At 40.8% G+C, this 14,671-nt stretch overlaps 3 protein-coding genes across 3 annotated transcripts in view; 1 reads left to right on the top strand and 2 right to left on the bottom strand.

Moving 5' to 3' along the window:
* Positions 1-62: 62 nt before the first annotated feature.
* cks2 (CDC28 protein kinase regulatory subunit 2) lies at positions 63-2,943 on the top strand. Its single transcript, XM_020647619.3, has 3 exons — positions 63-269; positions 607-734; positions 2,437-2,943. The coding sequence occupies exons 1-3, from the start codon at positions 211-213 to the stop codon at positions 2,478-2,480; spliced, it is 231 nt and encodes a 76-aa protein (XP_020503275.1). The 5' UTR covers positions 63-210; the 3' UTR covers positions 2,481-2,943.
* Positions 2,944-3,018: 75 nt separating this feature from the next.
* On the bottom strand, positions 3,019-3,833 carry cimap1d (CIMAP1 family member D). Its single transcript, XM_029280012.2, has 2 exons — positions 3,770-3,833; positions 3,019-3,506 (listed from the first exon to the last, which is right to left on the bottom strand). Exons 1-2 carry the CDS (start codon positions 3,831-3,833, stop codon positions 3,019-3,021), a joined length of 552 nt encoding a protein of 183 aa, XP_029135845.2.
* A 2,901-nt stretch (positions 3,834-6,734) lies between these two features.
* cpamd8 (C3 and PZP like alpha-2-macroglobulin domain containing 8) overlaps positions 6,735-14,671 on the bottom strand; it is a 44,863-nt gene continuing 36,926 nt past the window's right edge. The window contains exons 42-44 of the mRNA XM_065955972.1: positions 11,930-12,004; positions 8,685-8,886; positions 6,735-7,858 (exon numbers count right to left, since the gene is read on the bottom strand). Of these exons, the coding sequence (XP_065812044.1) occupies position 7,858; positions 8,685-8,886; positions 11,930-12,004 (278 nt within the window). The 3' untranslated portion in view covers positions 6,735-7,857. The remainder of the gene's footprint in view (positions 7,859-8,684; positions 8,887-11,929; positions 12,005-14,671) is intronic.

Below are 14,671 nucleotides of genomic sequence, written 5' to 3'. Positions count from 1 at the left end.
TCATAGACGATCTTACCAGACAGAAACACCGCGTGCTGCTGCCTCGACCAATCCGGGGAGAGCGGGGAGCCGTTGGTGTTTGAATCGTTCCCTGAAAACAGCGGCAGATGACAGCAGCTCGCAGCTCTCGCAAATATTACATATAAGTTACTTTTACATCGCGTAAGAAGCTCTCTGGACTTCAGCCTGAACCTTTATCATCAACCGAACATGTCGAAAAAACAGATTTTCTATTCCGACAAGTACAACGACGAGGAGTTCGAGTACAGGTATGATTGACGTTGTTAGCGTCGTTGCTAAGCTAACGTCAGCTGGCGTCGTCAAGTGAAGTAAAAATACAAAATGTTATAGCGTATCAAGTGATGTTTATCGTGTCTCAAAACAAACAACTACGCGATAAAAAAACAACTGAGCTAACAGGTCTACTTCTCTGCTGTATTTGTTGACTTTTATCGTTTTGGTTGTGATGGTGTTGACGCTGTAAAACATGAAGTTTTTACAGTCAGTGCTCGGTCAGCGCTAGATTTGTGTTTTTTTTTTGTACTTCTAGGTGTTTCTGAGGCTCTTTTTAAGTACCTTTTTAACGGTGTTGTTTCCCACCTATAGACATGTGGTGCTTCCAAAGCAGCTGTCTAAACTGGTGCCCACCTCCCACCTGATGGCTGAAGACGAGTGGAGGGGACTGGGGGTGCAACAGAGCCAGGGCTGGATTCACTACATGATTCACAAACCAGGTGAGTTACCATGCTTATTGTCTTAAAACACCCCAACTGTACATGTAAATAGCTACTGGTCTGTCAGATTAGTGTAATAATCTGTAGTCCATATCCTATGCAAAACAAAAACATTGTAATGCTCAGCTAAAGTAGATGTCATCGTCTGCAATGGGGAGGGGCTTGGTCTGCCCAGAGGGAGGTTGTCAAAATTAGATTTGCACATATTAAAGCAGGGGGTTCCCAAACTTTTCAGCTTGTGACCCCCATTATGACGGTGATAAATACTTGGGACCCCACATTTGACGCACTAGGTCAAAACACTGGCATTAAAACAGCAAACAATAGCCCAAACACCATCATTATTATTTTTGTAATTTATTCTAAGACTACTTTAAGACGTACCTACTGTATTTTCAAATTAATGGGTGAAATATCCAATTTTAAATCATTTTCACATGTTTTTGAAAGGAATCTTGTGACCCCCCCCCCCCCCCCCCCCAACAGTGTTCCGCGACCCCCCCCAGTGGGCCGCGACCCTCACTTTGGGAACCACTGTATTAAAGGGATACTTCACCTGTTGAAACATGAATCTGTATTGACTTTGGGTCATATATGTTGTAGAAATGTGAAAAACATTTTGAAGTTGGTGCCTTCTTGACCGAGAAAAGGCAGAAAGTGTCTTTTTTAGCTCATGTGGATGAAAGACAACAACTCCCAGAATGCACAGTACTGCAGGTTACTCCCACTAAGGTCAGGTTTACAGACATTTACTTCAACACATACTACCATTTCCTCAACTGATTCCGAGATTTTTTCCTGAAGGAATTGGCATCTTGAAAATTCCTGGCAGAAAACAGACTCTATGTCTGTGTCCATAGGCAAACAGTGAGAGTCCGCCCCAGCTCGAGCCGCCCCGGGCTCCTCGTCCTCACCGCTGCAGCCGAGGCAGGAGGCAGCAGCCGCCTCGCCACTATATTGCGGCTCATAGAGATATCCACGAACATCCGATTCGAGCACACAAGACCTTCAAAATCCCCTTCATCCATATCAGTTTGAAGTTGAAACATAATTTTTTTTGCTATTGACGGTTCTTATCAGCTTTCTCCATAGAGCCTGTTAGCATAGCTACCAAGCAATACGACGGATGTTAAGTTTCCATTCTGGGAGTGAGTTCCCACCCACTGATCTGTGATTGGTCTGTAGCTTCAGGGGTCGAAAATATGAGGAACTAACGATGTAGTTTCACCCCCGCTAACCACAACAGCCGTCGATGACGCAAAATGACGATTTTTGCGTCATCGGAGGCTCCTTTTCAGACAAGAAATACAGAACTTTCCTGTCTCAGGGGAAAATGAGGGCAGGATGCACGACCATTCAAAAATACTACCAGGTTTCTAATGATACAAAGCTTAATGCAAATTGGTGAAGTATCCCTTTAAATAAAATCATGACACTTTATGGATTACTTTTTCAAATGTCTTTTGGTAAGAACAAGTTTGTGTAGGCCTCTCCTTCTGGGATTTATCAGTTAAAACATTTCAAATTAATGTTATAATTGACAGCAATGTAATCCCTTTTTACTGTTCGGGTCCTGAGGGGACTCCAAGAGTATAAGCTTATACTCAAGTATAACTGTGTTCATTAAAGTCCAGTGTATGGAGTAATCAGTGTACTGTCAGGTAATGCTGATTAAAAACTTCTCCTTTGCTTTACTCTCCAGAGCCACACATACTCCTTTTCAGAAGGCCTCTCCCAAAGGATTAAACAGGAGCCATCTATAAAACGCCTGCTAGTATTTTTTGCTGATTTTGGAAATTACATCTCTGACACACATCTCTACATATGTTCCAATGTATTGTGTAGACGACATTTTCTATTCTGATTTTTCTTTTACGTCTCCCTCAATTTTTAGAGGTAATGAGAGGCAAATTACTTTATTCCATTCCATCTGTACAATATGATGCTAAGTATAATTTCCTCCTTTGATGCCATATTGTTGTGATCAATTTCTTTTCTGATAGGTCAAACCGTCTTATGGTTTCATTTTCCTCATGTGCACCCTTTTCTCAAGAGAGCTTTCTATGTTTTGAATATTTCCTGTTCTTTAAACTTGTGTTTGTGTTGTAAATATTATTTGTAGATATTATAAATTTTGAAAGTAAGTCATTGGTTGATTCAGCCGGTTCTGTGTTGCTGAAAGAATGTAATAAAATGTACTTCCTCACAATGTTTGCTCATTAATTTTTTCCCCCACCAAGTTACAGAATTTACTTTTCTGTCATTTTAAGGAGTGGATGATTTTTCAGTCTGAGACATTGACAACCAGTGGAGTGACAAATTCGGAGTGTCTGATGCCTAGGGAGAAGGCTGGTGCTCTTGCTTTGTGAACAATCACTTTTTCTGGACTGTAAGTCCCAGGACCTGGTTTCTTGGTAGCATCTCTGGGTAAGCTGTGACGCCCCAGCATGGAAAATGCTGGCTGCCGGGTTAGATAAACACTGGGGTCTGTGCTGTTGTATCTGCAAGGCCCTGGTGTCTTGGCTAAATCCACAGATGGTCCCCCTGTGCTGTATCTACCTGACATGGTGTAGCTGGCACTGGCTGGCTTGTTTGGGACTTGAGGGCCCATGAGTGGAGGGAGAGAGTACTTGTTAGGAGCCGGTACTGAGTCGATGCTTCGGTAGTGAGTGCGAGCGCTCATTGTGTAGGACGGAGGTCTGCGCTGGAGGTTGCATGGTGGGGCTTTCTCAGGACTGTATGCACCTGGACCAGGTGTCTGGAGTAGCTCCTCTAGAAAACAAAAAAAAACTGTAGAATAACATAAACAACATATGGCAGGGATCGTGGTCAAAAAGGTGGTTCAGATTTTCCGTTGCAACATCTCACTCTACATCAAGAAGTATTGTCCAAAATAATTGTGGACTATATTGGAGCTCTTAGTTTGGTTTTAGTGTAAATCAATACATCCTGACAACAACGTATAAATTAACATGTGGGAGAAAAAAACTTGTGCATTAAGGACAATATTTTTCCTTTAAAAAATAGAAACTTACTCTGAGTTTTCACTCTTCCCAACATTGAGTATGCAGGTGTGCCATCCCTTCCAAAACGAGTCATTTTTGCATCAACATGGTACTGAGGCCCCGGACTTGAGTCAACACAATACACTGCAAGGAAAGTACACATTTATGATCAAATCAATGTATCTTTTGTCACTCTGTTTTTGTCCTGCCATGATTGTGAAATAAAGTTTCTGTATGAACATGAGAAAGTGAAGCTCATTTCAGAATTATGAAGTGTTGTCTCCCCCTACTGAATTTAATGTGACAGTACACCACTAAGGATGACCACCACTTAAAAGTTTAGGTCATTGGCGTACCGGTATATTAATTAAGGTTTAATATCAAAGTTCTGACCAGGGCTGTAACCAAAAGTGTAAGTTATCCTGTGAATAACAACTTTGTAGTTAGTTTCTAATGTTAACAATAGAGTAAAAAATGAAGGACTCACTACTGTCACTCATCCTGCCATGAAAAGAATAGGCAGGGCTGGTTAGTTTAGTGAAGTCATGGCCAATAAATCCAATGGTGGGAGGAAGTCCATAACGCCCAGGCCCTGGCCCTATAGGGGAGAGAGAGTATTAAATAGAGAGATGGCCAACACACACACACATTCACACACACTTTGAAGTACAATAACTTTACAGAACACAATGACAAAGATTATCAGAAAGGGAGAGTTTTACACTAAATCATGGCTTGGATTAGAAGATATTTTGATTCTATTTATTTGTCATATTGCTGATGTATCTGAAAGACAAGATGCTGTACAGCGGTTTAACAGAAAACCAACATATAAATACACCTTAACAAACAACCTCACAAAGAAGAAACCCTACTATAAAAAAAAACATGCCTTCTAAAATTACTCAAAACAATTAATATAACAGCAGTTTAGATTTGAAAGAAAAACAAGCAATACAAAAAGCAGCATATAGTTTGCACATGACATCAGCATAGAGGTGTTCAGGTACATGTGAGAAAGCAGAGCAGGAGGTAGCATATTTCACAGAAAGTAGCGAGTCCTGGCAGGTCTACACGCTGACATGTCCTTTACTTTGCTCAAGTCAACATATCCTCTTTGAAATCATGAAAACAACCAAGTATATGAAGTGGATATTAATATCAATGCCTTAATGCAGGGCAAACGGTTTTATACACATGGATTAGAAATTTAAATCATTGGACCTACCTTTTTCCCGTCCTGCAATAACTGGGTATTTTCTCTCCATTTTACTTTTTATGGAAGGGCTAGAACACTCAGGAACATCTCAACCAAGCCATTACTACAGAAATATCCATACTCTATTTCACTCCTGACAACAGGAAGCTCAAAGAAATAATGATTTTTAAGACCTTATCATGATGAAAAAAACTTTAACGCTTTGTTTTTGCATCTTTCCACAGGTGAATCCTCTTTTCCAGCAGTCAGGCAGCAGACTTGTCAATTCAGTCATCAAATGAGCATTACAGAAGAGCCTAACTCCTCAATCCATGTCAATCTTTTCAGTTTTTTCCTTCAGATTTCACCGTATTATACCTCCTGGCTGCAGCATCATACCTGTCCTGAACGACAGTGAAACTCAGACCCCTGGATGATCCAGAATCAATCCCTAATTTCCTCTGAAACAATCAGGAAACCTGAGCGGTATAATACATATTGAAGTGTCAGCAGCAGAGCAGGCTCTACACAAGACAGCGGTTTAATTATCTGCCTGTTTGTCCCTTTGTCCAGCAGCTTCCCATGTGGGGGGGCTCAGACTGATGAATAGCCCTACCTGCACAGAGTTGGATGTAAAGGTGCACTCAGCTGGTACTAAGGAACAATGTCATCACTCTGACTCGCTCTCATGTAATGCTAGCTCCCCCTGCAAACCAAGATCCCCCTTTCCCTCCTTTCTCTTTTTACTCTTTCTGCTCATCACAGTGTGGAGACTGGAGACACAATATCACTCTTCAGCCATGCATGTCGTTGCCACAGAGACTGCTGAAGACAGTTTGTTGAGTCCAGGTCCCCTGCACTGCTGGTCCAATGCCAACAATGGAGCACAGTTTTTCCATTGAAGCTGGGGAGGCAAATCCTGCTGTATCTGTAACTTTCAACTTCAATTTCACACATTTCCATAAACACAGATGCAAGGTTGGATGAAGGGCAGCATACTTGGAGAAACCGAAGGCCGAACTAATATCAACGATGTGACTTTGCTAGTCCAAGATGAAATTCCCTACAGTGACATTACGTACATCTCGTCCTATTTTCTTAATGTTCTGGTTTCTCTTCTTTAAATGAAGGTTAAACTAAATATACATTTGCTGTTTGGCTGTCTTTGATCTCCTCTACTCCCATTTAATTATTTCAAGTTGGGATTTTAAGGACTCATTTGAAGGCCTGAGTAGCCAGAGGCCACAGTAACTGAGAGGGTCGACAAGTGACATGTGCAGAAAACAAACATTAAACTTTAACAAGCTCCAACTCTCTCCCTGCTGTTGCTTCTGGTAACACATACAGTCCACAGGGAAGCCTACAGATGTACAGTACACAGAGTTCATACATTTATATCCACATGCACATGATTTTTGTCTCTAAAGCAGAAGCAATCCAGAGTTCAGAGAGTCAGCTATCAGAGCACAGAGCCCTCTGAAACAGACGGGCTGTAACACAGCTCACTGCTGACAGGAAATGATCTCCAGACTTAACTAGCCTTTCAAAGGAAATGGAGAAACACAGCTTTCAAACTAAAAAAAACTGCACTGCTGCTCCTTTGCTGTTGAGGCAGTTCCTTGTACTCTGCAGCATCTGCAATGATCTTCCTGTTCTAAAAGCACAGGCAGGTTTTAGAAGTGTGATGGCATTAGCTAAAACAGATGAAAGTGTGGTGAAAAGTGTAGAAGCCACCTTGTCTGCTAATTAACCACAGCAGCATCAAGCAAGAGAGTGTGAAGGCAACAAAGCCAGAACTTTGGATTGTATACAAATTTTATTCTTGTTTGTTTTAAAAAGCGCAATATCTGAAATGAATAGGGACTACATTGAATCAAATTTGGTCCATTTACATTAATTCAAAACGTAATTTTTGATTTTTCAGTTTATTGCTTTAAAAATTTAAATTGAACACAAACAAAAATAGCTTATGAACTGTACAATCAAATCTCAAGGTAGGTAAGGTGAAAGGTGACTTGAGAGTAGATGTTGTGGGTGTTTCGGTTGAATTCTTCCAGAAACACTTGAATTGATGCATCCTTGTGAACCCGAGCCCCACATACACTGAGCTTCTGTTCGCTTTGTGGCCTCAGTTGCAATTCAGTCCTCTTCCTTCCTCATGTTTCCTGTCAGTCTCTGCTGTGCTGTCCTTTAAATGCAAAAAGCTCCAAAAAAAATTGGAAAAAAAAAAGAAATACATTTGAGCTTATGTTTCTGTAAAGCATATGGTTAGCATATGTCTTTTACAGCAGGATACCAGCACAGGAATGTCATCAACAATTCAAGGATTGGGTTAAAGCTTGCTATGAAAGAACAAAAAATGCCTTTGACAGTTTATATCTTTTGTTTGAACTCAAAGAACCATAAGAGTAAAGAGTAGACTGTATGAACGGGCAAAGAAAAACAAGAACAGAAAAAAACAAAACAAAAACAAAAAACAGAAAATGATATGACCTCTAACTACAAATAAATACCACAGATAGAAAATAACAAAATATTTTGCTTACAGTCAGGTGTAATTACAAACATAAATACTTGATTATTACTTCTAGTGATTATAAAGGCAGTACAGTGAATAACAAAGACGCTATGGTGCCCAATGGTGACCAGGAGTTTGGACGAAGAGAAGTCTGGAGGACACTGGCTTTACAGCAACCGTACATAGTAACATCCAACCACGCACACATACGTATAAATGCATCCACACAGACTCCATACAAAATGACCCAACACACTCTCACACACTCTTCTCCAGACTCCACCATCTCTTTCTTTCTTTCTGGCAGGGCAAGTCCCAAGACTCTTCTTTCTTTCCATTCACTAGCATATTCACAAATAATGTACAATTTGGAGGTGGGTATGGCCTCAGTCTTTCAGCGTTTCTGTGGACGACAAGAAACAGGACACATTTTAAATGCAGGATTATCTGAGATAATGTTAAACCTTTTTTTTAAAGAAGAATGTGCGACTTTTTGATCCAGTAGATGTCGCCCTTTAGCACCAGCATTAAACCAAAAGGTACTGCTGTTTGGCGACACCTCCGGTATTCTGAAGCCTACGCTCTCCTCCAGCGCCACGCCTCCAACCACTCTCCACTCGCGCTCACATGAAGGAGTTATGAATTAGAACGCACCATAATAAAGCACCATTAAGTGCAAACGGCGGAAAAAAGTGTCCTTTGCTTGAGCTGCAAAAGCAGACTAATGTTAGCACACTTTGGTTAACTCATAGTTTCATTTTGCACATAAAGTGACACAGAATGACTGTGATCTAAACTTATGTGACATCCGAATAAGCAGTGAGTAGGCTATGTTATTTTTAATTTCTCTGGTCCTTGAATAAAACAGCTTTATACACAAGGCCGTCCCGTCCATGTAATCATGATGTAAACACGGCCCCGACAACAGTACAGCTGGCAGGTTTCATGCTTCTCACTCATTGTAGACAGTCATGACTCAGAGAGACATGAGGATATTCTTCCTTTATGTTGTATTTATGTGTAAAATGTTGCACATTCTTCCTTTAACAGTGAAATATAAATCTCTAATGAGAACCTTTGAAGATCATTCCACACACAAAAATATCCGTAAATACAAATAAATACCAACTACTGACTCTAAGCTATTTAAGCACAAGATTAAATCTTCCAGACATTCAGAAACCCTTAATAACATTGACACAAAAATATATAGACGGAGAAGATTGTACCATCGATCAGGGATGTTCTTTGTGTCCAGTGTGGGCTGCTGGGTATTCGCTTGCAGGAGCACCTTCTGCTCTACATCCCCTCCACCCTCAGGAAGGTCAAACTGGTCCCCTCCGTCTGCATCAGCAAGGAAAGGCTCAGAGTCCGGGTCGTACTCATAGGAGTAGTAGGACACCTCTGCCATGGAACCCTGCTCCTCCTCACCTGGAGACATTAGGGCAGGGTAAAAAGAACGACAGGATACATGAGACTTTAGCAACAAAAAGAAGGCAAAACGTAAACCCTGAACATTTAACTGTTGCATTATTTCTTTCCTTGTTTGGTTTCCCCTGTGGACAAAAGATGCCTGATGTTGTTTAGATTTTGATGTGGAGAGCATTTTTTTCTTTTAAGATTTATTTTTTGGGCTTTTCGTGCCTTTAATGCAGAGACAGGACAGTGGATAGAGTCGGAAACCAGGGAGAGAGAGCGGGGAATGACATGCGGAAAGGGGCCACGGGTGGAAGTGAACCCGGGCCTACCGCTCGAGACGAGAGTCTCAATACATGGGACGCGCGCCCTAACCATTGCACCACCAGCGTGCCCTGACACCCATTTTTAAAAATTCACAAGTGCTTTCAGCTCCTCAACAGGTGTATGTGTTGTATGGGGTGGTGTATGGTCCTTTTATAAATGTGTTTTGTATTTCATATGTTCTTTTGAACGTATTTGTTCAGTTTCATATCACAGCTATTACACTTTGAAAACTTTGTTTTAGTAACATTCATAAATCTGGTGTAGCCTACTAATAACAATCATGGCTATTTTGAAAGAGTAAACTTATTGATAAAGATACATATAACAACATTAAAATTGTGTCTTCGTCCAAATAATCCAAAAGCAAGATGTAGCTAGTTAGCAAGATGTAGCTAGTTAGCAAGGCCAACATGAATGTTGCGTTATAAGACATTCGTTTTACAATAACAACCCACTGCAACCTCAATAGACCGTGCACAACCTCATCACTCAGTGTGTTCATAAAGATGTAGACATATTACAAACCTGTCTTGGAGTAAGAGCTCAAATTTAGCATTGTTTTTAACAAGGGTTGATGTTTTTGCTCAGTGGCGGTCAATTTGAGCTGTTATTTTTATACTATTCTCTGCTTATTATCCTGTTGAAAATCAGTTCCTTTAGTTGGGACACGGTTCAACATGAAAGACAAATCAAAGGTCAGTCTTCTGTCTGGTTTTGTTCGGCTTATTAACCAGATAAAAAACTTCCAATAGTAGGTTTTAGAATAACTGGTTGTTTAATTTTACAAAGAAAAGAAACATGTTTCCTTTGTCATAACCCAAGGACATACAAAGTGTTTTATTTTTTTTGGTGAGCAGATCTGGATGCAAACACAACTCTTGTTTGTTTACCAAATCTGAGGCTCTTTAAGTAGTACCCTAACACAGACAGTAGGGGTCCCTCTCTGCTTGATGTTGTGATCTCACATACTGACATACTGTTGTATACTACTTCAAAGTCACTATTGGTTTGATAAGTGTACAGCTCTTTTTTAAATATTTATTTTATGATGAATGGCAAGAATGAATGCAGTGATATAATATTTTGCTTCTTTGAAGTGTATCTTATCGTGCTTTAAGGTAAGGGTTAACCCCCCCAACACACACACACACATTCCACAAATTGGAAAGTTTCTATGTATAAATTACATGCAGTCAAGGGAAAATCTCTTCTCAAATTAAGTGTGTGCATCCCCTAAACTGTATGATGATCTCTGGTAGAGTTCACTCATAAGACAAGTCTGCACATGGAAGCTAATTCCAGAGCTTCCTCCACTGTTCCAGTGGAAACTGTCATTTCCTTGGCACAGCCCGCCTTCACCTATTACATTCTGAGTGCACTTAGCGGGCATGTTGTCAGCAATCTAATGGTTTACAATGACAGTGTTTTCATAGTACTTTCAATTCAATCTAATCATCCCAGGGTTACCTTGTTGTAGGTTAGTGTGTGTTCACATGTATGGATGAGTTTGGGTAGGTATGTTTTGCATGATGTAAAATGTTTGTGTGAAGTGTTAGTGTTTTGAACTAAGGAGACCTTTGACTGAGAGCAGCTTTGTGAGCAGCAGCTACTGGGAGCTGCAGGCTGAGAAAACAAGTCAGTGCAGGCTGTGCCACATCACACACACACACACACACACACACACACACACACACACACACACACACACACACACACACACACACACACACACACACACACACACACACACACACACACACACACACACACACACACACACACACACACACACACACACACACACACACACACACACACACACCTTAATGTTACTTAACAGTAAAAACACATACAGCATATATGTACAGTATACATGCTCAAGCAGCTTCTGATTAACAGTGCCCCTTTATAATTTTGTTGCCAAATGTGACACAGCCACATCCTCCCTTCACATGCAGCCAAACTTCCCTACAGGAATTCTCTGGCTGCCTCTCTGAAAGTGGTAGCTGTTCCAAGCTCATGGCAGAGCAACAATCAAGCCCGCAGTGTGAAACCTATCCTCCTATTTATCACACCGGTTGTAGACATGATGAGGTGGCTTGGGAATGTTCTGCCACATACCCCACCTAGGTATCTGCTCTTCTTGTCCTTTCTCTCTTCCAGCCCCGCTTTTTTTGCACTTTCATCTTGTCCCCTGTTCATCCCTCTTTGACTCTCTTTCTCCCCTTTCTTTGATTTCAGGCTCCACATCCCCCCATGCACCCTTTCATCTCTTTGTCTCTCACTCTTTCTTCTTCCCGCCCTTGTGAACTCCCATAACCTACATCACAGAAGAAGTAACATGCAGCGTAATTAAATGCTACATACATATAACACATGACATGATTGACGTCTCAACTTTTTCCATTTTCCATTCCATTCCATTCAGCTGACACAGGAGCTCGGATTGACCTATTGATCCCTACAACAATCAAAGCTGTAGCATTCAGATGGCCGATAAAACATACTGCTGACTCAAATATGCTTAATCGAGAAACTTTCAACTTAGTGAGTGAGAGAGTCTGATATCTATTGAGTGCTACTGCCCCTGGTGCTGGTTATTTCTGGCCTAAACAAGCAGATGGAGCGAAAGTTTAAAAGCAGGAGAAAAAAGCAAGAGGTGATTTTGAAAAAATGTGAAGTGAGTGATAAATGGGCGTATGATTCGGGAAAGGTGCAGTTCTTAGGTTACCTGTGTGTACGGGCACTGAGGGCTGCTCAGTTTCCTGGCGTGTTATTGGTTGCTTGTCCTCCACTGTGGGATCCACTGGAAATAAAAACACACATTTTATTCACAGCAGCTAAGGAAACTAGTAACAGAAACAACAGAGTTTCAGTGTTGCATAATCTAAATACTGCACAGAAGCATTATCCAGCCCACTGCGCAACACTTCTTGGCAAAATAATGATGTACACTTAGTCTCAACAGAGGCCTGCATCAAAACCCGTCCAGAAATAGCAGCCAGAGGGGCTGTGTGTGGAAACAAATTGTATCTTTTTCTTTTTCAAAACAGGAAAATGGTGGCAAGAATCTCCCCCACACAAGCATACACAAACAAACAATGTCGGGGAACATGAAACAAAAATCTAATTCTTTTGATAAACTACAGCATGAACCACTTGGCACAAACTAAGGTCTTTTCCCACCAAAGTTTTGTCTATGCCTTTTTCCAATCTGCTCCACAACATGAAGGTCTCCTTTGTTGTTGGGCTGTGCGTCGGAAAGGAATGTGACAAGGATTTCAAAGGGCAGGACAAAAGCACTCTGTCATTTGGAGAGAGCCCTGTAATACAGCAGAGAGCAAAAAAAAAAAAAAAAGGGGGGGGGGGGGGGGGGAAGGCTGCGGAGGGTTGTTCTCCTTAGAAAACTCATCCAGTAATCAGCTCAACACCTGAACAGCTGTTTCTACAGCTCAGATCACGGCACTCAGATGAGCGTAGACACACGTGCATGTGCGTGCAGACACACACATACAGATAAATGAACAATGGGCATGCGGACGATTACACACTCAGATTGTGATACATCAAAGACAACTGACTGCTTCCAATAAATTACACAAGATCACAAGAGATTGAGAGAACACACACCTATACAGACACATTTATTCCCTCTGGAGAGAGAAAAGTTGTGAGATGTTTTTTCAGTGTCTTTGATTTACAAAGCACCTATTGCATACAGAAAAAGTCTACATACGTCATTAGTAGAGGTGGGGAAAAAAAATCAATTCAGCATAGTATCGCAATATTTTGTGTGGCGATATTTTATTGTGTCATGGCCAAGTATCGATATTTTTGACATGCTTTTTTAATTTTTAAATGCTGAAGGGGTTGCACAATTAATTTTGAACAAGTTGCATTGTTAAGAATCCATGATAAAGCTTGATTAGACTGAAATACCAACAGTTTTTTATAGGGTTTTACTTTGATCACAGTGTTGGTCCGTCTGGGGGCTCGACTCCCATTGTGTGATGAAAGACAGATCTTAAAGACAGATGCGAGCAGAAAGAGTAGAAGTATAAGAATATCTTTCATTTTCCAAAATAAAGTAAAATGTAGACATCTCAATTACAATTTCCTGAAAGTCTTAAAGTGTTTCTAATGATAATGAAGCTGAATGTCTTTTGCAACATCACTGACTCAGTCGGTCATTGTGTCCATGTTAGCCAATTTGTTGTTTTGCCCCAACAAATCCTTGCTGAACTTTCAGTCCTGCCAGTGTCCTGTCTCTTGCCACAGCACTTGCTAGTAAATGTATTTCACACGGATCAAAAAAATAAAATAGAATTCACCTTGACTGTCATTGCTATAAAAACAACAAACTGAAATATTAGTGAGAAAACATAAAAAACCCAGATAGCATTAATGTGTCACTTAAAGCCGCCCAAATTTGGAGCGGCCATAGTCTAGCGGTTATGTCGCAAGCCCCTTGTACAGAGGCTAGAGTACTCATCCCCTGTTGGTTCAAATTCAACCTCGGCCCTTTGCTGCATGTCATGCCCAACTCTTTCCCCCCCCCCCCCCCCCAAAAAAAACAACCTTTTAAAAGCCCAAATAAAGAAGGGGAGGTGAGAGAGAGGAAGTGCATCTTCACCAGCAGTATTAAGATGAGTGTCTGCAGGTTAGATGTCAGAGGTATTGGTAAGAGTAACATTAATTTGAATACAATGTGTATTGGCTACGACCAAACTTGAAGCCGCTGAGGGTCTGTGTTGGAAGAGTAAACCTGCTTGTCTTAGCACATCAAGTTCTTTCTTTCAAGTTTCAAGCTTTTGTTGAGTTTAAAAACAGTCCTACATTTCTCCAGTACAGCTAAAGCGCAAACCTGCTGTGCCGAGGCCTCATGTTGCAGCTAAAACTCTAGCTGTGCTCCTCACACTACAAGGAATCTTCCTGTGTTGGCAGTGACCACAGTACAAGAGTGACTCTTCACACTGTTAGCTCCAGAAAGGCCCCCTGTACATCTTTTGCATGTATGATTAATTAAATGTCATCTATCTAATGAGGGACAAGGACTGCAAATTAGCCATGGCTAGAAGTACTATATACATTGCATCTGTTGCACTTTAATTAGATGTAACAATGCCTACATGTATTGTCCCTGACAAATATACATAAATAAAATAAATAAACATCACTGTTTAAACTACCCTCAGTCATGATATTGTTTAAATTAATATATTTTACTATGCCTTGAAAAGTCTCACAACATTTTTCATTCCAGGAATATATTTATTTCATTAAAAAAAGCCCTTGTATGAATTTGAGACCCTAACCCTCTAAAATTCTCGGCAGCTAATGTCCTCAAGAAAGTCTTACAAAAGCTGCCCTTACATGAGCACTGGGAATGTGCGTCACGCCACCATCTTTGTTTTAAGTTGTTTTCATCCCCACTTTAGTTTTTCACTAATGTAGCTACAGTGGGTAATGAGTT

The sequence above is a fragment of the Labrus bergylta genome, chromosome 6, assembly GCF_963930695.1.
Source record: "Labrus bergylta chromosome 6, fLabBer1.1, whole genome shotgun sequence".
Lineage (NCBI taxonomy): Eukaryota > Metazoa > Chordata > Actinopteri > Labriformes > Labridae > Labrus > Labrus bergylta.
The sequence above is the reverse complement of the archived record's forward strand: the minus strand, read 5'-3'. Positions and strand labels throughout refer to the sequence as shown.

Coding starts and splice junctions, on each gene's coding strand:
- cimap1d (XM_029280012.2), bottom strand. CDS start 3,833: ATGACTCGTTTTGGAAGGGATGGCACACCTGCATACTCAATGTTGGGA. Junction 3,507..3,769: donor GGGAAGAGTGAAAACTCAGA/GTAAGTTTCTAT, acceptor TTTGTTTTCTAG/AGGAGCTACTCCAGACACCT.
- cks2 (XM_020647619.3), top strand. CDS start 211: ATGTCGAAAAAACAGATTTTCTATTCCGACAAGTACAACGACGAGGAG. Junction 270..606: donor GACGAGGAGTTCGAGTACAG/GTATGATTGACG, acceptor TCCCACCTATAG/ACATGTGGTGCTTCCAAAGC. Junction 735..2,436: donor CTACATGATTCACAAACCAG/GTGAGTTACCAT, acceptor TTTACTCTCCAG/AGCCACACATACTCCTTTTC.